At 28.1% G+C, this 24384-nt stretch overlaps 2 protein-coding genes across 2 annotated transcripts; both read left to right on the top strand.

Moving 5' to 3' along the window:
- Positions 1 to 9738: 9738 nt before the first annotated feature.
- LOC113873643 (adenylate isopentenyltransferase-like) lies at positions 9739 to 10731 on the top strand. Its single transcript, XM_027511857.1, has one exon. The coding sequence runs from the start codon at positions 9739 to 9741 to the stop codon at positions 10729 to 10731; it is 993 nt and encodes a 330-aa protein (XP_027367658.1).
- Positions 10732 to 23218: 12487 nt separating this feature from the next.
- Positions 23219 to 23794, top strand: LOC113873684 (VQ motif-containing protein 8, chloroplastic-like). Its single transcript, XM_027511933.1, has one exon. The coding sequence runs from the start codon at positions 23219 to 23221 to the stop codon at positions 23792 to 23794; it is 576 nt and encodes a 191-aa protein (XP_027367734.1).
- The last annotated feature ends 590 nt before the right edge of the window (positions 23795 to 24384 follow it).

Raw genomic sequence — 24384 nt, 5'->3', positions numbered from 1 at the left:
TTTAAATTTAAAATAACAATCAATTACGATATTAAATTCATATAAATTTGTACTACATAATTATTAAATTTAAAATATCCGTTTAATTAACATTTAACATGTTAATCAAAAACTTCAAAATACTAGTAATAAAATATTATGCTACTGCAGTTTTACGAGTAAACATGTATTATTTAAATTATATAAAACCATATATTATCAGTAAAAAAAAAACACATATTAGATCATGTTGTAGGTATTCATTTTTTAAAAGTATATTCATATTTTATTTTTATGTAAAATATAGCGTTATTTAATTTTAAAATATTTGCAGAGTTGTTAGAAAGGGTTTATATTTCATTTAACATTAAAGTTGATTTGTTTAATATACAAAAATCGATAGTAAATTCAACAATTAAAGTTGATTAATTAATTCCCAAAAAAAAAAAACTTATTGCTACCTCTTTTATTTCATAATATTTATTTCCCAACTATTATTTCATATATTTTTAAACCATTTAATGTCATAATTATTAAAAGTGATTTACGAATAGATTTATCTATGATTTTAAATTGTAAAGAACGAAATGGTTATAAAGATGTATTTACAAAAAAGGTTATAATTTCTTATAATAAAACAATACAAATCCAAAAGATTAATAAAAAAAAAGTATAGGTAAAAATTATATGAAAAAGTATAAACAGCAATGAACTTGAACTTGCTAAAAAGAGAATGATCTGAAAAGAATATTTTAAGAGGTATATTTCGAAAACTCTGTACTAATCGCAGTATAAAGTGCGTCTTATATATTTATAATTTTTAATTGTGTAAAATAAAAGAAAAACGAATACATTTGCTTAGGAGACAAGATATAGACCTTTGTTGTTTGTTACAAAACATTTTACTATTTATTAACATGCGCTATTTGTCACATACGCTAATAAATGTTACTCTGATATTTTTAATACTGTTTTGTTAATCATTCGAAATATTTAAATAATAAAATCTATTTTAAAAATGCTACATTAATAATAAATATTTTATTAAATAAAATTGTACTTTTAAGTTGTTTAACATGTTCTTAACAAAATTATAAAAATCATTAAAAATTTTAAAAATATTTTAGCATATTAATCTTATTTTTATTTAATAATATATAGTGTCAATATTTTAAATTTAAAACTGTAATGTTTCTTTTGCTTTCATCGATACATCCAAACACGTGAAGGTTTAATAATGTTAGCTTTTCCATAATATTATCGAATGTCATTACCAATACGAGTGTCCTTTTTAGCATCACCTTCATCCCAAATCGATGTTCAGTGTTGAATAAACAATTCCGTCATTTAATGGTGGTGAACAATTAAGATTGGAATTGTTTGTTGTTGCTCTCGAATGTTTAACTTGCTTCAGGTTCGACGCTCATACAATATTGGTTAAGTGTGCACGTAATATGTATCATGTTCCCGTTGCATGCATCCTTCAATTTGAATAAATATCTTCTCGCGACAGTTATGATAAGGGCTTTTATACTATCCTCTATCAGGTATCAGGTATGGTACTATCACTGTCTCTATTAATTGTTTTCTAGTATCACCGAATTCTGCTTGTGATTGAGATTCAGCTAGCGGACCTAGATTTTTAAGGTTTACTTGTAGACTTACTCACCTACACGGCCACTTGACATTTTATCCACAGAATTTAATATAGATTAAGACAGCAAGATATCTTCTTGTCTCAATTTGACCCGATCATTTTATATTTATGCCTATCACAAAACATTGCATTTGTGACAAATTTTTCCACCTCAAAATTATTTCACAAACTAATTTTTCTTATATATGGGAATTTTTATTTTCTCTGCAACCACTAATATTATTAATGATCAATTTTAAACATTCATAATTAGTTTTAAAATTCCAAAGGCTATCTTTAAAATAAATTCAATTATCAAAAATACATTCTAAAAAAATCTGTAAGCTATATATAATAGACTAGACTTTTTAAAATTATTTATAAATAAATTTTATTTTTATTTTTAATTAAATTCTGAATTTTTTTAAATGTATTATAAAAATTATTTTTATATTTTTAGAAGTGATTTGTGAATAAATTTTGAAACATATTGAACATATTTTTGAAATTAAAATTTAAAAATAATCAAAACAAAAAATGGCGTAAATAATAAAAATGGGTGATACAAAAGGTAATGTCATAATAATAATGCACAAAGGGAAAAAATTATTCAAAAGCTTTGAAGATTATTTAAAGATGGTTGTTCAATAAATTAAAATGATAAGACTGGTAATTTATACAGCAATCAACAATAATACCAATTTATTTTAACAAAAAGAAACACAAGATTTAGTTCCAATCATTCAATTTGACTTCTACGCCTTGTAGTACCAAAATTAAACTGAACCACGCAATTTTATTTTGAATTAACAGATTTAAATATTTGGCTCAATCATTTGATGACCAAGCTGACTTGTTTTTAGTTGTTTACTGCTGAACTCAAACCGACAATTCTTTTAGAGAGTATCACGTTAGCTAGACATAATACTGAATAAACATGGTTTATACTATATATATATAGTTGATTTAGTTTATTCAACTTAGAGCTTGTTTGCTTTCTCGTTGGAATGTATGTAATGAACGTTATCGATTTTGTTGTGTTATAAACAGGCTCTCGTATGATACCATCTTATGGCAAGGAACTGTTGGCCAAACAGAATATGCTTTTTAAAAACATGGTGTGAGGCTCCAAGCATTTAAATTCAACAGGTTATAACTGATGGGAATATTGCTACATAACAATTAAGGGGGAAACCATTTATGAATTAATGTGGGGGCTGAAAAGCCACGCTCGCTGTCAGAAATTGTAAGGCCAAGGCATGCATGCACGATGCTTAAGCTACTCAAGCACACGACCATGAAAACTGAAGAATCAAAAAATTAAATTTGTTTGTTTATAATTTATATACCCCACTCATGATTTTGCTACCAATGAAATAGTTAAGGTAAAGGGCAAGCCATACTTATATGCCTTTAGCATAAGAGAACAAAGTGGACCATACCCTTCTCTCTTAGGAGCAGAGAGTATCATAGCGTAACTTGGTCTTCAGGAAGAGCATGCATTCTTCAAATCTTAAAAATTACTGTCTTTAGTTACTTACTTTTGTATCTTTTGTTTGTTTAATCTTGTCCTCTTCTCGAGCATCCTCGTCATTTTACGTGCATGCTTTTAATCCAAACAAGTTTAATTTGTTATTTGTTTACCAAGTTTCCATATTTAAATTATTAAAAAATTGATACAATATATTATTATTATTATTTACTTTTCTTTTATTTTTTATATACATAGTCTAAAAACATATTATCAATAGAAATAAAACACTTAAAAATATTAAGTTTTAATGATATACAAAACATTTTCTTTTGCTTTACTTGTGGCTTACGTCATGTACATTTTTGTAACCTGCACAGGTCAAGTAATGGTCGAGGTTCCCCATGACACAAGGTTGCAAAATGTACTGTGATAAAACAAGGTGTCGGGTATTATAATTGATGAGAATACAAAATATTAAATACAATATATTGTCGATATACCTTTCATTTAATATCCGTTTTTAATTATTTCAACTGTCCCATATTATTTATCTGTTAAGATAATGTGCAGTTCTTAAAAAATTATTAATTACATAGTTTAATATGCTAAAATAATTTTATTTCATAAAGATATATTTATTAAAAGAGTTAAAAAATAATTACGGTTATCTAGAATTACTTTAGTATTGATTATTGACCAGAAATGCTAAATGTTTCATATAATGATTTATGCTAATATCGAAACTGTTATATACATTAACTAGGGTCAACGGTGACAATCTACTTTTCTCTACTCTTATTTATAAAATATAAATCTTAATTTTTAAATAAAAACATTTTAAAAAATTATTTGAAATGATAATATTTGTAGTAATTAATTTTTTTAATCATGTTTTACAAATTTCCATATATTGAACACTTTATAATTTAATTTTTGTATAGTTTACTTTTAAATTTTAAAAATTTATTTCTTTAATTTAGTTTTATTTAATATGATAAATTTTTTTATTAATAATTAAAATTCATATTTAAATTATTTTAAAATATTTTTATTTAATAATACTCAACTAATACATAAAAAACTCATTATTTTATCAATGATATTGATTAAATTTACTTTAGCAATATCTTATATGGTACTTTTAAAAAAATATGCTAATTTATTAATTCATTTTTTATTTTGGGTTTAATTTATCAATACATTTTTTCCTTTGTATTTCTAACTGTTAAAATTTATTTATTATACTTTTATAGAAAACGCTTTTGAATTTTTCAAAACAAATAAAATACAATATATATATGTGTGTATATATATATATATATATAGAGAGAGAGAGAGAGAGAGAGAGACTTAATGATACAATTTTCATTTAATACTTGTTTTACTTAGCTAGAAATTTAGACTTACATTTCCTTGTAAAAATAATCTTAAAATATTTATTAAATTTTTAGTTTTTATATTTTGATTAATGGTGCTTAATTTTTATTTACATGAATATAATGTATTAGCATTAGGGGAGTTTAAATTCTTTAAAAAAATTATACCTGGTTTACACATTACCAAACAATTCATAACTTAATGATTAGTACAAGAAAATATATTAGTTCTGACAAAAAATTATCAATGGGACTCGAGGACATCAGTAATTCATTAGTAATCGATAGTTTCAGTAGCTTTATTGTTGCTCGTTACTAAACTAATGGAAAAAATAAGTGCCATTATGCGAAGCTACACTAGTGACAACTTATGGAACTTAATTGTTCCTGCTTTCCAATATAGCTTTCGATTCTCTAACATCCTTGTATACCATGCAACTGTGTCAACACTCAGACTTGTTAGTCATTGTTTAGAGACGAGTGTAGAAATGAAATCGTTAGATCAAAAAGTTATAATGTACTTAGGACATACAAAATAAGAAAGATAATCAAATAAAATATATCTTTGGGAGAATGATCTTCATCCGTCGATGTTAAAAATCCTGGTTCAAAACAAAATAACTGCACAAGGAATAAGACAACCAAGCCTGCATTTGTCTCTGATATCCTAAACAATGATTAAAAATTCTACTATATCAAATTACAGTTGGGTTTTCTCTATTGATTTATAATTTGTCTAATAGAATTTTAACTATTAAGATATATGTTTTTTATAATTAAAAATTGTGTGTGTGTGTGTGTATTACGTTCATATACCGCCGAAAGCTTATGTCACATTCTTGATTCGATTTAGGGGGAATGCATTTTTTTTTGGACGGGTGTGTAATGCATTCTTTGACCAAATTTCGTACGAAAAGAAAATGTTGCATTTAACATTTAAGAAAGGAATCTTATAAAAGTTTTTGCTTTTTAATTTTCACACACTATTTAAGCACATTTTTGTCAAACAATCGGATTATCGTAATCGTGTTGGTGTTCATACCTACGAATTTAATTAAAGTAAACTTGATAAATTTTAAAAGGATTTATTAGATGAAAAATTTTGATAGAGACCATTCATCAATCCAAAAGTAAAACAAAAAACTATGCCTCGTTATTTTAACCAAAATAATAATAATAATAATAATAATAATGCCCTGTCATTTTTAAAATTATATCCGAATAATTTATGTATGTTTGTTATCCACTAAAGATATGAAATGCACTTGTAATATTATCCCTTTTTCTGTTAATCCATTCGATCTAAAACGTTTTAGTCACCTTAAACCTTATTTTATATATATACTAATGTTTTTTTAAAAAAGAAACGTATAAATAAATTATAACTTTAGATTATCATTGCTAATGTACACAGCTTTTTTAAATACATATATTGATAAATTATAAGCTCAATTTTTTTTATAATGCATTTAAACGTATAATTAAAATATTTCTTTTTTAAAAAATGTTTTGTTAACCTTCATTGAATTTAAATATTTATTAAAAAATGAATTAATATAAACATTTTAAAAAATATATACTTTAAGAATCTCTCTCTCTCTTTAAATCTCATAAAATTCTTCGACTTGGATAAAAGAACAATGTCATAATCACATTCTTTTTCACATTTTTAATTATTCATCAAAATTTATTAAAAAATATTATATTATATTTTACTTTTAAAAACAAAAAATATTGTTTAAAAGAAAAATTAAACATGCTCTAAATTTGCCATTACGCTAGCTTCATAAAAGCTTTCCCATCGTCCTTATGGTTTCCTGATAAAATAACAATTCACAATTCACATTGGCTCTGTCTTCTTCTCTTCGAAAGGTTTAATATTGATGAAGGATGTACGATTCCTAAAGGCCCACCGAAACAACGGTTGTACAGTGTCTCACTTGCAAATAATACCAATCCTTTTTTCTCTGTCACATAGTTCTCCATTATTTTCTCAAGACCCATTCTTAAATTGTGCTTTAATACTTTTTACCGTTCATTTCATTCAAAGCTTTTTTATTACAATTAAATAAATATTCTCTTACATTTTATGCTTTCGCCATCTAAAACTAAACCTTCCTCACACTCTTGTTCATTTCTTCCAATTAAAATGTTCATAAATTCAAATTTAAAAATGTTAGTGTAATCTTTAAAATTAAAAAATTGAAATTCATATTTTGGTTTTACAGTTAATAATGTTTTTTTTTTAAATTTATTAACTACATCAACATCTATTGTTGTCAAACCTATTCAATTTAAGTCGATCGGCTAATCAGCCAGTTTATTTAGTTTTAGTTATTTTTCAATTTATTTGTTAATTTTGGCAACCTAGTTTGTGTTGTCACGATGCTTCAAGTTGAATAAACACTGCTGTTTGTGGAATAAACAGCATTATAAATTTTCTTTTGTCTATTATCATGTCACCATAATGTTAAATAAACAGTTATTGATATAAATTGCTTCGATACAGTTTCATTTCTTCGAGTAAAATCAATAATATTTCATTCATTATTTTATCGTGATTAAACATATGTTAAACAAATTTAATCTATTTTTGAAAGTTACATCAATAATTTAATTTATGTGTGACTTGATTTAATAAAGGAAAGATCTATTTACACTTGTATGAGTTATAACAGTTGCATTTTTTTTTATAATTTTAGTATTGTGTTTGGTTCATAAAGTAGAATGAGGCATTGTATTTTTTTTTCATGAATAAATTGTCCCGATTTTCCTGTGTGTAAATTTTATTTTGGTCAGCGAACTACAAATAAAAATTAGTTTTGATTTTATTAAGTGTGAATATATCTCATAATCTTTAGAAAAACAATCCGTAGATCACATAAAATATAAAGTAGAATTGTATATGCTACGCTCATTCTGTTTATATATATATATATATAGCACGTTTCATTCTGTTTTAACTTGTGCGTCGAACACTATTTATATATTATTCAATTACTTTTATTAAATTTTAATAACGATGAAATATAATTAAAAATTTATTTTACATATTTTAAACTACTTCTAATATATATTAACAAGATACTAAATAATTATATACTAAGCATTTTTATTTATAAATAAGGCTTTGTTAATCATTATCCTGGTGATAATGATTAAAAAATCTATAAATAAAAAATTAAATTATATTGAACAAATCTTAATAATATTTAACATTGTGTTTTTATATAAAATTAATTTTTTTAATTATTATTTTGAAAAATATTTAAAAATGCAATCTAGTAATAAAATTAAAGATAAATATGTTTAAACAAAAAATGATTAATGAATTTCAGGACTTCAAACCCATCCTTCCTTCTTCACTTTGATCACATGTAATAAATGGTAAAAATATATAAAAAAAAAGTAGTATTTAATAATCAACAAATAAGAAGAGAATAAAAAGAAATAAGAGAATATAAAAAAATAAGAAAGATATACTAAGTAAAAAGAAAATAAAGAAAGAAAAAAAAATTATAATAACCACAAAAATTAAGAAACATGACATGTGAAGTGTATTTGTAAATTACGATACAAAATTTTATTATAAAGTGTATATCATAAATTAAAGTGAATCAAATAAATATTTAAACATGATAATTAAAATTTTAAAATTTATTTCTAATTTTAATATTTAATTTTATATTCAATTCCATACATCAGATAAACATTTAAATTACTTAAACTAATAACTGGTAGGTGTTTAAACATTTAATTATGTACTTTTTTACCATTTAACTATTTTTCTGCATCGTACGCTTATTATTAAATTGAATTATTTTTTAAAACAATCAATTAAAAATAAAATAAAATTTCAAAATATTTATATTTAAAAATAATTTTATTTGATAATTTTTTAAAATGTTTTCATTAAAAGACTAGTACTCAAAATGTGTATATAAAGGTTAATATGCATATTATAACATAAAAATAAAAATGATAAAAATGTCATATTATATCCATAAAATAAAAACTAAGTTACAATAATTAAACAATATCATTTTTATATTTAAATGATAACGTTACACATCTTATTATAAATTTATAAAGTCCGTATTTATATACACACATATTTATACTTATGATGATTTGAATAAATAATAATAAAATAATAAGTAACGTAAGATAACAAAAAGGATAAAAAATTATTATTCAAATGTATAAAAATTGAATCTTGTATATAAATTTAGAACGGTCTCATAACAAAAGTCTGTAGGGTAAATGATTTGTTTGAAGTTTCAGTTGCCATACTTTTTATTCAAATACAAAGACATTGAATCATTTTCACAGTTGTTTACGGAATTCTGTTTAATAAAAACGATGGAAGTAAATTATAATTATATTCACAAAATTTTCAAAAAGAAAATAAGAAGGGATAAAAAATTACACTTGAAAATATTAATCCGTTTTTTAAAAATAGTTATTAAAATTTGAGAAGTAGTCTTTTATTACAAAATATAGCAATATATTTATTTTTATAATTAAAAAAATTATTTACTTATCTTGAAAATTGTCTAACGAGATCCTTGTGTTTATAAAATAAATTTAAATATACTTTTAGTCCTATATTTTATTGAATCTTTAGTTATAATTATTTTAAATTAAATTATTTATATTTTAACAATTTATTATTTTAATTTTTGTGATCTAATAAAAAATTGATATTTGATAATATTGTAATAGATAAAATAAGAAATAAAGAAATCGTAAAAAATTAATAAAAAGATTATATTAAAACAAGAAGAATAAAAACATATTTAAATTATATACATATGGAGGGGTATGATATGATTTGGTGAGGGTGGACGTTTTAAATAGGTGGTGGGATATTAGTCCCTCCTTTCACCATCTCATTCTCATTTCACTCAAACAGAGTGAGAGGAAAGCAGAGAGCCAAAACCCCCCCATTCATTCATTCAAACCAGAAAACGTAAGTTAATTGTAAACGCAATCCCTTCCATTCCCAATATCATGACAACGATAGGTAGCAATTAGCATAGCAAACAATAGCTGAGAAACCTCCATTCCTATTCCTATTCCTATATTGCTATTGCTATTGCTATTACTGTTACTATTGCTGCTAGCTGTGAAATTCAATTCCGCATTGCCATTTCCCAACAGAAGAGACACAGACACTTCCCTCCTCCTCCTAACACACACGCTATCTGTACCCACGCACGCACGCACTTTCTGCCTCTTCCTTTCACCACAAACACATTCTCTTTCTTCCTATGAGACTTTCTTTCTCCCCACCACACACCCACCATTGCCACTACCATTATCACTACCCCATCAGGTTCCACCATTCCACGCGCATGGACGCCCCCACTCGCAAAGACAAAGTCATCGTCATCATGGGCGCCACCGGCTCCGGAAAATCTCGTCTTTCCGTCGACCTCGCCACCCTCTTCCCCTTCTCTGAAATCATCAACTCTGACAAAATGCAAGTTTACAGAGGCCTCGACATCACCACCAACAAGATCCCCTTCTACCAACGCCGCGGCGTCCCCCACCACCTCCTCGGCGACGTCGAACCCTCTCTCCCCGAGTTCTCCCCATCTGACTTTCGCCGCCGCGCTGCTGACACCATCGCCGACATCACCCGCCGGAAAAAACTGCCCATCCTCGTCGGCGGCTCCAACTCCTTTGTCCACGCTCTCCTCGTTCAACGTTTCGACCCCGAATTCAACGTATTTGATGACGTTTCATCATCGTCATCGTCATCACCATCGTCTTTTGAGTTGAGGTACAAGTGTTGCTTCCTCTGGGTGGACATATCGTTTCCTGTGCTATTGGAATACTTGCTCAAGCGAGTCGACGATATGGTCGACTCGGGGATGGTCGACGAGTTGGCTCAGTTCTTCGACCCGGACGCGGCGAACCGAACCGGGTTCGGTTTGAGGAAGGCCATCGGGGTTCCCGAGTTCGACCGGTTTTTTAAAGAGTACCCGCCCGGACAGGGGCGAGAGGGGAAGGATCCGATGCGGGAGCGTGCATACCAAGAAGCGGTGAGGGCGATTAAGGACAACACGTGTAAGTTGGCCAAGAGGCAGATAGGGAAGATCCTGCGGCTACAAAGCGCCGGGTGGGACCTTCGGAGGATCGACGCCACGGAGGCGTTTCGGGCGGTGCTGACGTCAGACTCCCACGGCGGTTCCGATGCGTGGGAGAGACAGGTGTTACAACCAAGCGTGAACATTGTGAAGCGCTTCTTGATGGAGTAGGTCTTCCAGCTAAATCCAGCTACTCTTCCTACTCTATTTTTTATTTTTTTCAAATATTTTTCCTCTTTTTAATGTGTTTATTTTATTTTTTACCCTAAAAAAAAGAGAGGAAAAATTGGGGGGTAAGGAATGGTGTGGGGGTAAAATGTACAAATATGGAAATGGACGTTGCCAATTTGGATCACTGGCGTGGTACAGTTAGTGCTCTCCAAGAGTAAGAGTGGCTTTATTGGTTGGGAGGAATGGCCGTGGGTGACCAAATTTTGGGTTTTGGAGTTGCAACCAAGGTTTTGCTCTTGTCCTGTGAGATTCCACATTTTTTCTCGAGGCGGATTTGGTAAGAGCAATGTAAAAAACCAAAACAAGAAAACTAGTATAGAAATTGTTCACAAAGTTTTGGTACCGTTAGAGTTTATTTTAATTTTTAAATAGTTTTTTTGTTTTGCAACCTGAAATTGTGAATGGTGTTTGTTCTCCAACTTCTTCATGTCCCTCCTCCCACTCTCTTTGTTTCTCTCACTCACATGTTGGGCGTGGACGGTGAAATGATGAGGAAATGACATGGGAAAGTTTGGAACGGCAAGCAAGTACGCACGTTTATATTTATAAATACATGGGCATGGGCATGGCATGGGCACGGTCACGGTCACGAAGGGAAGAATCATCAGGGTCTGGATAAAGGGTGAGAAACGGTGTGAGACCAAATTCTCTCCCAACTCCACTACCATCCTATCGCTCTTCGATTAACTAAAAGACAACCATTCACTTTTTCTTTCTCTCTCTCCTCTTTCCCCCCTCCCATCCTTTCATTTGTATATGCTTTTTTATTTTCATTGCCAAGAGAATGCAATGGAATGGGGCATTCTGGATTGTGATTTTGTCTTGCTTTCAAAGAAATTCCACTTCGCCTCACTATGGGGGCTTCTCCTGCCATTATATCTTAATTTTATTATATTCTGTCTCCACTCAGAAGGCATTTATGTTACCCAAAACTGCCTTCCATATCTTGAAAAATGAAGAGAATACTTTTGTTAATACACTTTTAATTATCAATTACATTATTTTTATTAAATTTTAACATTCTTCAAACTGAGTACATAGATGTGTATGAAAGAAATCATTCTGAAGAAATCAGTTTTTTGTAGTATCCTCCCGTTTCTGTGGTTAATTTATGTGAGGCTTATCTCTAGAGGGTTTCATATTATTTTCAAAAAGTTTTAAGGAGCAATTTCTGCATGAACATAATATTTTGTTGGTGGTGTCAGAAAACATAGTATTTTAATGTATTTGTGAATCACGTAAAATTTATTATTGACTTCCATGGTTCATGTATTCCGGTAATCAGGAATAATTTTAAGTCTTTTAATAATTAGCACTTGCAATTCTAACAAAGAAATCCAAGATGATCCAATTCTTGTCTTGTTTGTGAAAGAGAGATCTGGTCTGTCTTTTAAGATCTTACTACGAACTCTTCTTTATGTGCGAGGCCTGCAAATATCTCATATTTTGAATACGATATCAGTCTAAAAATGAGACAATACACAGCTCAACATAACAACAAATGCAATGTGCTATATAAGAGAGCTTCAATTACATTTAAAAGGTTCTCATTGTAGTTTTCTTTCTACGATCAAGATAATTAATAATCCAGGAAAAAAGAGGGGAAACCAATACGCAGGCTCAGTCTTGGGGAAGTCTCGTCCGTCAGGTTGTAGGCATTAGGAATATGGAACGACAACGGTGTCACCTCATAGTTTCGGTATAATGTCTGTAATATCACCTGAAATATGGTTTATGAATTGTCAATTTGTAGCACCCTAAAGAGATTCCTTTGCTAGTTGGGTAGTTGCGCTGTAACGGTACATAGAGGTGTACTTCATAATAATAAACAACAATATATTTGTGTATAACATGTTTAGCCATAATTAACTTTTTTCAATAAACAAATGTATTAATATGTTATTTCTAACATTTTTGTGATTTTAAATTTTTAAAAATAAACTTGTGTAGACAAATAAAAATATAAATTAAAAGAAAATTCCCTAAATGACAAAAAATATCACCAAATAATGATAAAATATGTGTTTAAAGAAGAATAAAGTATAATAATAGATGTTTTCATCGTAAAAAATAAGAATTTTATTCATTATATAAAAATAAAAAATTTTAAATTATTATATAGGAAAAGATTAAATAGGTAATACTTTTGAAATTGAGGAATGAATTATAGTAATAAATTATGTGAATTAAGTATTAATCCGATATGATGTGTCAAAATTCAAAATTATGAACTTTAAATTTATAGATATGAAAACGTTGATTAAGAGAAGTTACGTGACACATTGAAAGAGAGTTGAACGAGAGAATTCGTTACTCTTAAAAGTAAAAATTCAAATTTAAATAAAACTTCAAAATATAAACAAAAAGAAACAAATACATAAACCATAAGAATACAATTTTGTTAAATAATGATAAATTATATATCATAAGAAAGAATAAATTAAAATAATAATTTTCTGCATTATTTATAATAAAAATCTATTATATTAAATAAAAATAAATTAAAAAATGGAGGACGATATTATGAGCATGAATTGTTTAATTTAAGTATGTCGATTAATTTAGTATGGTGAAATTAAAAGTAGTACTTTTGTGTTGAAAAGAAATAATTATTATGCTTTTATATTTTTAATAAAAAATTATTAGCTTTGAGTGGTTTAATTCAACTATAATATATCGCAGTACTCACAGGTGGAAAGTCGTAAATGAATTAAGGTTGAAGAAGGATAAAAGTTTGAGCATTAAATGGGGTTTGTAAGGAAATATATATTAAGCTTATGTCATGTGCTGAGAAAGAAATTAATTGAAGAGCATTAATGAGTGTAAGGAAACAAAGATATGAGGTCTCATTACTGGATGTTCTACAATCCAAGTATGTGCTGACCTTCTCTTCACGTTGTCCTTTTTTATGATACTGACTCATTGTCCTTGAACTCGATTTATTTGGTTTCTGAGGGAGCCAGCAGTGGAGTGTTTCATAGCTAAGCTAGGCATTGATAGTGTTCTTAGTGCAATGGAGTTGTCAGATGGTTAATTCTAGGTCATATGGACCAAATTCTTAGGCTCAGGGTTCAAAATTTTCTGCAAACAGGTGTAGGAAATTAAATTCTGCATAATGCACAAGTCCCAGGATGAGACAATTGGTGCTATCATCTTCTCCTTAGCCCCGCCCCACCCCCCAAGAACTCCCAATTTCATGTACTTTGGCGGGGTGGGGGGCCAAGCTCTATGCTGTTTGGGTGCTCCCAAATCCAATTTATATGTCTCCAAGTCTAAGGGGTCCCAGCATCTTACGGAGACATGTTATTTCTATATCTTAAATCTTTTTTAATTATTCCATGATAATTTTGTTTGAAAGTTTATAAACACTTTAAATCTTTTTAAATTTGTATTCCTAACTTTTTTTCATTTGAATTTTTTATTAACTTTTATTTTTTCTCTTTTTTATTCTTTTAATTTTTTTGCTTTCTCTTCAAATTTTAAAGAAAATTGATTTTCAAGAGAAAGTAAAAAAAATAAAATTATTTAATAATAACTCTTATTTCAGAGTTTTTGCGTAATTTTTTTTATAAACACTTTTAATGTTATATTTTTAAGTTTTTATAATTTATGTGAATTTTTTTTATCAATCTTCCTTTTCTATTTTTTCTCTCTCCTTTTTTACTCTTCAAATCCTTTTTTTTTAATTGAATACTACTCAATTCTTTAGGAAACCATACCAAGATACAACACTCATAGGATGGACCCCCCACCCTCTCTATATTTGGTCATCTATCTCTTTCTCATTCTTCCAATCATAAATCTCTCACCAAACATTCAAATATTCAAATGCATCTAAGGATAACAAAATATCAAATCATAATTTTCTTGCATCATGATTGTTTTATGTTAATGTTGTAGACCTAAATAACACAAATCACATTTTTATAAAATTACAATTTGAATAATTTTCTACTTTTAAGTAACTTGATCTGATCATGTTAAAAGAAAAATATATATAATTTAAAAAGTAATGATTTACTATTATTAATTATAGGATATTACATCAATTATGATAAATATTGAGTTTTGCTACCTCAAACAGAATAATATACTTTCATTAGAAGAGATTATTCAAATTTTAAAAAGTATTTCAGTTTGAAGTATTATATGCTGTGTGAGAATTATAAAAGTGACAAGTTATGTGAAATTATCATTGTCATGTTTTTCCTAGCTTGACGAATAAAGACTTTGTGACACTTTGGATTCCCGTAACTAATGAATACACCTATTAATTAAGTTTTGCAATACACCTCGATCATAAGTTCTTAAAATAATATAAAATGTTAATAATATATTATACTATGCTAAGATTAAAAGAAAGGCGACTTAGAAACCACGATTTTTCAAGTGCCAATAGTTAAATTCACATTCTAGACTCTTTACCAGTTGCTATTACTAAACACAAAGTTGCCTTGAGCATGCATGTTTCTCTTGTTCTTTGGTCCAACTAGATAGTATAATTGTATTTTCATGATTACACGTTCTTGAGTTTTAAGAATAGCTCTAGGCCTAATTATTTATCGCGTCCTAGAAAAACCCAAATTGGCTGACATGGATCACAGGTGGAACAACATACATAAAGTGGCTTAGTTAGCTGTACATGGTGGTATTTTGTCAAGTCATTAGTATAATGTCATAGGTAATATAAGTGGGATAATGACAAAGCAAAAGCTTAATGTAATGCATTAAAATAGGTTTAATTGCTGCCAAATTAGTGGCTTATTTGGTTATACTACAGCTTGTAATCTCAGGTCAAACACAATAATAGAAATGTCCAAATTGATTGGTGCATGTGCATTCAGCACGAAGGAGCATGGAAACTCAGGACATTAGTTCCCTTGGGAGCCAAGATTAAGAAATATAATGGCATGTAGTGAGACTCTTAATGAAACGCAAAAGGACAGAGAAGAAAATTTTAAAAAGTGCAAATTAATATTGGTACAAACTTAACCACATTTCCTTCCGGTGAGCAGTGCTTAGAATACAAGTGTGTTTGTTCTTGTCTCTTCAATGTAGCTACGAGAGGATATCTTATTATCATATTTAATTTATTGTTTCGATCATGAGAATGGATAATTTGATCTAATTCCCAGCTAGATCCTAAATAAATTAATTACATTTATAATTAATATTGTATTTGACATATTGAATTTGAACCCAAATTTGATCTTGGCTAACAGCATTGAACCACACATGGTAAGTGGAAAAATTTGCAATTGTCACATTCTGCACGCATTAGGACCAATAACTTAAAAATAGATGCTTTGGATGTATGCATTAAAAATGCTGCGGCAACATTAGTGAATAGGATTTTTATCTCTTGAAGTAAACATGTTTCAAAATTATTATATGCTTTCAACTAGAATAAGATTTTTCATTCTGAATTAGTCTCAATTTATTATGCAACTAATCATATGGGATTTGGGTGAAATTTGGAATAATTTTGCAGCTTGGAAGTATTTTATATTATATAAACTGTTAATATCAATTTTTAGGATTGAGTTTAAAAACTTAATGATAACAATATTTTATTAAAAAAATTTATTATATTTTTATAAATTTAATTTAATAAATATATTATTGTTTAATAAAATGGTTACTTTTAGATAATTGGAGTAACAAATTTCTTATATTATATATCACTGAACTGAGGCAGGGAAGCAGACCATGCCGCAGCAATATTGCAGTCTCTGGCTGACGACATATATTGGGATGTGGTACTTAGCTGTTCTCTATAACCGAGCATTTTAATTTTAGTGAACGGTTTGTAGAACATAATACTCCCAACAGGGTCTAAAGAATATTTAATCCTTGCACAAACCCTTCTATTGATCCTAATATGTCAATTATCCCTCAAAATAGACCAATTAAGTGTATATACTCCAAATGGATAGAACAAATATAGTTCCTGTTCAACAAAAAAAAGTTCATACAAACAAGTTAATGGCACAGTATTTTGTTGAAGGGGGATGGTGTTTTTATTCTTGGGTTGATTCATTTTAGTGAGAAAAGTGAAGTGTTTTATGTGCACTCCAACTAGAAGATATAATGTCTGTGTCAGTCTTGGTTGGAAGTGAACATGCTGGTTTTAATGAAGCTGTCCTTCTAAGAATGTTAGTTCAAGAATTAAGTATGGATAAAGAAACAATCAATCAATGACAAAAAGGAGATGATAAAAAGTGGGATGGGAGATCCAAGGAAGAAGAGTGAAAAGAGCGAAAGACAAAAACTTAGAGACCAGAGAGAGAGAGAGAGAAAGGGTATGTGTGTTCTCTGAGCCATTACACAATGTGGGTGGAAGCTCACTGGGCCAAATGCATTCAGGCATATGATATGAACAAATGTAACATTTTGAATATAAAAAAGGTTGTGAGGCATAATGGTGGTGGGGGAAACATGATAGCTTTATAGCAGAATCCAAGAGGAACGCGCGAGAGGGAGACAGTGCGCGTGCGGTTATTTTGCGCATGATCCTATAACTCACCCTAAGCCCGCCATTTTTTATTACAAAACTTGTATGGCATGGGTCTGGAACATTAGTACATTGTTGGGTCAAGGTTCATAGAATGTCGTGTGTCACCATTTTCCTAATGAGAATAATGTGGGGTTTCTAATTTTGCATGCCCAGACTTGTATATTATAATATATATATCCTCTCTCTCTCTCCACCCACCTAAAGTTTCTTCCATGTCAGTCACTATTAATGATAAAAAATGAAATAAAATATTTATCTGGCTAATAAATTTAATTCAAATTCATGCCAACTCTTCATTACAAAGAGATTAACAAATAGTCCCTTTTTGTTTAATGTTCTTCTGTGTATATCTTACTAATAATGTTCTTCAATTAAAATAGACATTCTATTTAGCAATATGTACTTAGGGGATGATAAGGAGCACCAGGAGCACCAGGGGTATGGATAGTAGCTATATGCTTCTTTGCCCGAGAGTAAAAATTGGTTTTATATTCGTTCTTTACCTGTGCATGTTGCAAACACTAGTTAAATATGTTTTAGATGAGTTTACTTTGTGGATATTTATATATATCAAAATTATTATAAAATAATAATATTAAAAATATATTTATTTTAATATATAATAATATTTTAATAATTTTATATGTATTTACAGATGTAAGTATTTTTATCTGTAAATATCTATAGGTACAACTAATTTTGTCATTCTTGTCTTTATTTTCCACTTAATGTTAAAATTAATATTAATTATTGAGATAAAATACTAATTTTAATTAAAGAACAAGAATAATGATACTCTATATTAAGTTTTTTTGTTATGTTAAAACTTAAAAGGTATTAAAAGAAACTTATCTGAAATGAATCCGTTAAAAATTCAGCCATCAGTTTGCTATTTTTATTATAAACTCAGGCCACAGTAGTAAGTTAAATATATCCATTAATGTATTTGATTTGTTTAATTTCTTTTCTTTTTTTTCAAACTTTTTCACTAAAATGAATTGGTTCTTTTTACCCCAAGATAAATAGAGAATTGATTAGTATTGCTTATCAAATTGATCTAGTGGCCTGTATGGGCAATAGGACCCAGAAAAATAGGTTTCATGTACTAGTAATGACCAATCTCAACTTGTTGTAGTGACCTTCTCCAATCCATTCTCCTTGTGAAAGGTGCAAACAATTGGGAAGAAACTCTCCTACGATTTAGATTATAGTCTACACGTTTTAATCTTTATTTTTTTTTCATATGTGGAAATAAATATTGTCTCATAACTCTAAGCAAAAGGCATACAAATAGTATAAATAAATATGATTTACAAATAAATGTTTACTATTAGAAATCGCATTAAAAAATATATTACTCGATCCAGTTTGATCCAACAGCTAATTGAGACAATTCTTTAGCAAATAATATTTCTTTACGTCTTAATATTAAAGTTTTAAAGTTATTTTTACATACTTATTGGTTTCTTGAAAGGCCAAAACATTTGACGCCTGCAATTTAAATACTGAGTAATTTAGGTATATAGGAACTCTTAAATAGTAATTAACTTGTCAAAAAATATAATCTATTCACTTAACTTTTAATTATAATAATGTTTTTTTTTTATAATTAGTTTACAAGTATATATAACAGGATGGAGTTAATTCTTCCAACTGTATGAATGACTTAAATTAATCACCCGTTAATAAGATAGTCAAGATTTAAGACAAGTAAAAATAAACTCTTAAAATTTTACACACTAAAAAGACAATCATTCATTATACAAAATGTTTAATGTTCTAAAAATTAGGCACAACTTGCAAGTGGTAACAAAGTTTAGTTAGGAAATTACAGGTTGAGTTGTTTTTCTAATCTAAAATGCAATACTCTTTGGTCTTTGGGGCTTTTAAGGTTTAAATTTGATACAGTAACATCATAAAGAGTTTTTCAAACAATAAACACTTACATACTCGTATCGATATAGTGCAGATAAAGATAAGTTTATGGGTTTCTATTTTTAATATACAAAAGTTATTTATACATTGATAATTTTAAACCTATAATAAGTAACGTGACAATGATTTATGTATTGTGCGACTTGCACTTGAGTTACTTTAAATAATCTTTAGTTGATGTTCTTAAAAAGGTTTTTTCTCTGGTCCATGAAAACAAACCTTATTACTAAGATTAGTTTTTTTTTTTATTAAAACCTTATCACTCATATTTTTTTTATTAAAGTGGTATTACGGGCCAGCCCAACAAGTTTATAGATGAGTTTTGAAACCACAGCCCAACAAACTATCAAGTAAAAGTTATCATCATAGACAAGAGTTCAGAAAGGTTCACTTCAAGAACAGAATCAACCATAAAACAATAATAAAAAAAAATTATAAAACATTTCATTTCTGCTGTCAGAAATTATTCTCAACCCTGTGAATGATAAACATATGCAATGAGAAAAGTTTCAAAAGTTTTTTGCCATCTAATTAAATATGTAAACTTTTTAATGACTTTAACCCCAAAAATAAATACGTCACCTCTATGAGCCTCATGGGATTCTTATGGCACATTTTCATGCAAAACAATGACTACTTTAATATTATACATCCTTCAATTACATTTATAAAAAATTTATTAATACTTTTATACCTTTATTTATTATTAAATTTGTATTTACAAATAATTTATATATTAGTTAATTTAATAAATAATTTATAAGTTTCATAGTTTTATTAAAAATACTTTATAAATTTATAACATATAAATAATTTTTATTAATCTTAATGAATTATTTTTTATTTATTATAAAATTATTTATAAAAATAATTAAAAAAATAAATTTAAACTAAAAGTGATTTTTTTTATTGTCATATATATTTTAATCTATTTTAAAATTTTATATTATTTAATAAAAAAAATCACAATTGACATATTTCTCTCCCCCAATTTCTTTTATTTTGAGAGGTTTTATTTTAATTAGGATAACAAAAATATCTTCCTTCTCCTCCTTTAAACACCTGACTTTTCCTATTTTTTTTACTTGTTGTCTGTATTCAAGCATACTCTTAAAATATATATATATATATATATATATATATATATATATATATATATAAAATATTTTTTAAATTAATTGAGACAGCTAATTTTTTAAGATAAAAAATTTAAATCGTTAAATACTCCTTTCTTTTATTTATTCCATAATAAAAAATTTCTTTTTATTTTTAACATGTCACTATTTTTATTTTTTTATGTTTACCTGGACCTGCAAGGTTATGCTGAAAGTTAATGGATGTATCTTAGTTGCAAACAAGGAAACTGCAATTTGTAAACGCGCCAGCTGAGCCATCAAACCCACAGCTTCTTCCAACATTTTCTACTTCTTGCTATATTTTAATCTCTTTCTTCTTTCATATATTAATTTGCTAGATTATGTTTTTAAGAAAAATAAATTTAAAATTTTCATTTGAAAAATAATATTTTCCAAAGAATAGTAATTTAATTAATTTTTTTCCAAATTTATTAAAAATACATTTAAATATAATTTTCATATAGAAATCAACTTTTGTCAATTATTGACGCCGACAATCCTTTAAATTTATATGTCATAATCTACAACTACAAAGTTGAGGAAATATAATAAAAATAGAAAGTCAATGAAACTGACTTTCATGACAATGACTGAATACATGTCACATTATTCATTTTTTAATTAATATATATGCAGTTCTAAACTTTGAGTACAAGGTTGAACCATCGAGGGACAAAAATTGCTCCACACAGGTTGGGATCAAAGCTTAAGAAGCAAGATACAACACTACATTGATATAAGATATAAATTTACTATAATAATACTAAAGTATCATTGTTAACTCAAATAAATATATTTCTTTAATAAATTAACGTTTTTCACTAATTATGTTATAAAATATTGTTATTTATCTAATTATTATAATATATCATTTATATTAATGTAAAAAATAAAAAATAAAATTATGCATTTAAAAATTATTTAAATAGTGTTTGACATGATATATCTTCAGCACCTTTTGAAAGTATAAAATATATTCCTTGCATTCTAAAGGCACGATATGGTTTGTAAATCCTATTTTATCTTTTGTTGTTTCGTTTGGTAGCTGCTTGCGGCTACAGATGGCATGTTAGACCCTATTTAATTCAGTTTGCTATGACGATAATCTTTTGACTATAACTATATATATATATATACCTTAGATATTTAATAGTCAGATTCACTTAATTTTTTTATTCTATACAAAACTTTAAAAAAATAAAGTAAAATTATTGTAATTATTTATTAAAATAAAAAATATTTTCTCAAAGTAAATAAGTCCAATTTTTTTTTCTTTTGTTATAGTTGTTTAAAACCTTATACTTCAACTATACGAATTTTCTTACTTTAAAAATTTAATTTGTGGATGGTTCAATTTTTAAATTGGATATAAACTTTAATATTGTATATTAAAAACATAATAGACCTAATTTTATCATGAAAATTAATTATAAAAAATATTTAAACTTTATAAAAGTTATTTTAGTCATATTCTTAATTGATATAAGGATACTGAAACCGAATAATTAATCTCTTTCGTTTTTTTTTTTTATTACTTTCATTAGGCTATGATGAGCTATAGATATAGATAAAATGTGTTGATTAACTCGATAAGCCTTACACATAATTTTGAGTTCAACAAAATATTGCTCATGATGATTAAACTCACAATTATAGGTGATATTTTTATGAAAACTTCATTAAAAGTTCAACATAAAAGTCTTGCAATTCAAATTAGGAATGGGTATAAAGCATATTAAGCAAATCAATTATATTTTATATTTTAAAAAAAGATAATTAGGTGTGAAAACAATTATAGAAAAATCTGCCATCATTTCCTGGTCGAAGCAAATTGATATAATTTGAAGGTTAATAAAATAGTAAACTAGATTTAACCTATGTAACATGTCAGCTGTATTTTCAATAAAGAAATTCATTAAATTCATTGTAATCCATTTGCAACCTTTTATAAACTTCTTTTAAGCAACCTTTTATAAACACGACTGCTAAGTTTTCAACAAAGAAAATGGCAATACTGACACAAATCTTGACTTCCAAGACATTCTGCATCATGCAAAGCTACCTATTAATTAAGTACTTTTCAAAATGGGATGGATAGTTTGAGGTTTCTAAAATTCAAACTTACGCTATCCATAGCAAGAGTAATAGAATAAGATAGAACAGTAACAGAGATCTTATATTCAACTCATGACATATAAAAGAAAGCAATACAAATAAAATTGTATATAAATAAACAATTTACAAACGGAATCTATATTATATGTAGTTTTAGAGGCAGAAACGAGATTGAAGAGGGAGATGAAAAGTTCTGCGCCATCTACGGGGCGGCTGAAGAGGTGCTACAACCGCGGAAGCCAAAGATGCAACTACATACAAGCAAATGGAAACAAAAAAAAAACCAACTAGGATTAATAATAATCCTCTCCAACATTTTTTCCTTTGATTGAAATCAGCAATTTTTCTTGTGCCCTACGTGTCTTCGGTCAGTTTTTTTTTTTTTCTCAAGCTACTAGTCATTTTAATTAGGTAAAAAAATAAATAAAATCTTAGATATTTAACTTAATTTTGGTTCAAACTCCCACAGTCAAATCAAAAAACACAACTCAATAGCTATTAGATAAAATGAATATCTATATTGCCTATTGGCAATTAAAAACTGTAGCTCAAGAGTCAACGGTCAGAGTTGTTGGCTAATAAGATTTCTTCATCTCAATCTCAGTGTATATATATCCCCTTTCTATTTCTTTCCCTATTAACCAACTTAGCATTTTCCAGTTTTTTATCAAACAATTTCATTTACGTCTTTCACATTGCTAAAGTGAGTTAAACTGTCTCCAAGATGAGGCCTACTTCAAAGTTCTATGGCTTTCATGAGCAACCAAAGAAGGTGATAAATGGGCCACGTCCCTCCCCTTTGGTGATCAACAATCATTCCCAATTGATACGCAAGTCTTCAGTTTCTTCAACATGTGTTGTTGCTGACCCCAAACTTCACAAGCAGCAGAGGAGACCCATCATTATTTACACTCAATCACCCAAGGTTATACACACCAAGGCTCAAGATTTCATGGCTCTTGTTCAAAGACTCACTGGCATGTCACGCACCAATGATGTGAAAGAGGCCTCTGAGAACTTTGGATCATCTTTGTCCGATGGATCCAACAACAATAGTAATGAAACTAGCTCAGCTCTTAGGAGGGGTGATGAGACTTGTATTGAGGGGGGTGCGAATGTTCAATATAATTCCTCTAACCTGGATTTTGTCGATATGCCACTGTTCACTCCAAGTTCCTCAGATTTCTTTTGTTCATCGGCTAGATCAGTGTATAAATATTCTGATTCCCCATATGGAATTTTGGGAACTTTGATATCTCCTTCTGGGTTGGAATTCATGAAAGAGTTGCCTGAATATTGATATCAATTGATTTGGGTGAACGCTGTTGCACCAAGGTGCAAATAATAGATCAGTTTCTGTAATGAATTATAGGTTGGTCTCGTTAATTTATTTTTCATGTTTCTTTATTGTAAATTTTGTTGTATTAGTGTTACGGAGCTGATCAACTATGGCACTGGATACGATGAAATTAATGTGAATTATGAAGAGATTTAATTCATTCTTTCTGGACATAAGAAGAATAAGTTCAGCAGTTTGGTTTTGTTACTGTAATTTGATTTCCCTCTTGTATTCTGTTTCCATGCTCCTTTTTCATTACATAAAAGCCTTTATTTGTATTTTGTAATAATCCTGTTTCTTCTCTGCAATATTATTATTGATTTCCCATCCGAGTAGGATAATCACCTTCCCATTTCATTTGTTGTTAATGTTTTATTGGGTCTATGGATTGAAGCATTTTTCCAGTAAATGCGAAAGACAATGCTACAAGATTCTCAGATCACTGTCAGGTTTGGTATTTTTGTCAAGATGTTACTTCTTCAACTATCATAATTAATCAACACCATTGGAAGATCTGGACCTTCAAAAGCAAAAGTCAACTCCTTGGTTAT

This window comes from Abrus precatorius, unplaced genomic scaffold (assembly GCF_003935025.1).
Source record: "Abrus precatorius isolate BTA unplaced genomic scaffold, Abrus_2018 Scaffold7, whole genome shotgun sequence".
NCBI classification, from domain to species: domain Eukaryota; kingdom Viridiplantae; phylum Streptophyta; class Magnoliopsida; order Fabales; family Fabaceae; genus Abrus; species Abrus precatorius.
The sequence above is the reverse complement of the archived record's forward strand: the minus strand, read 5'-3'. Positions and strand labels throughout refer to the sequence as shown.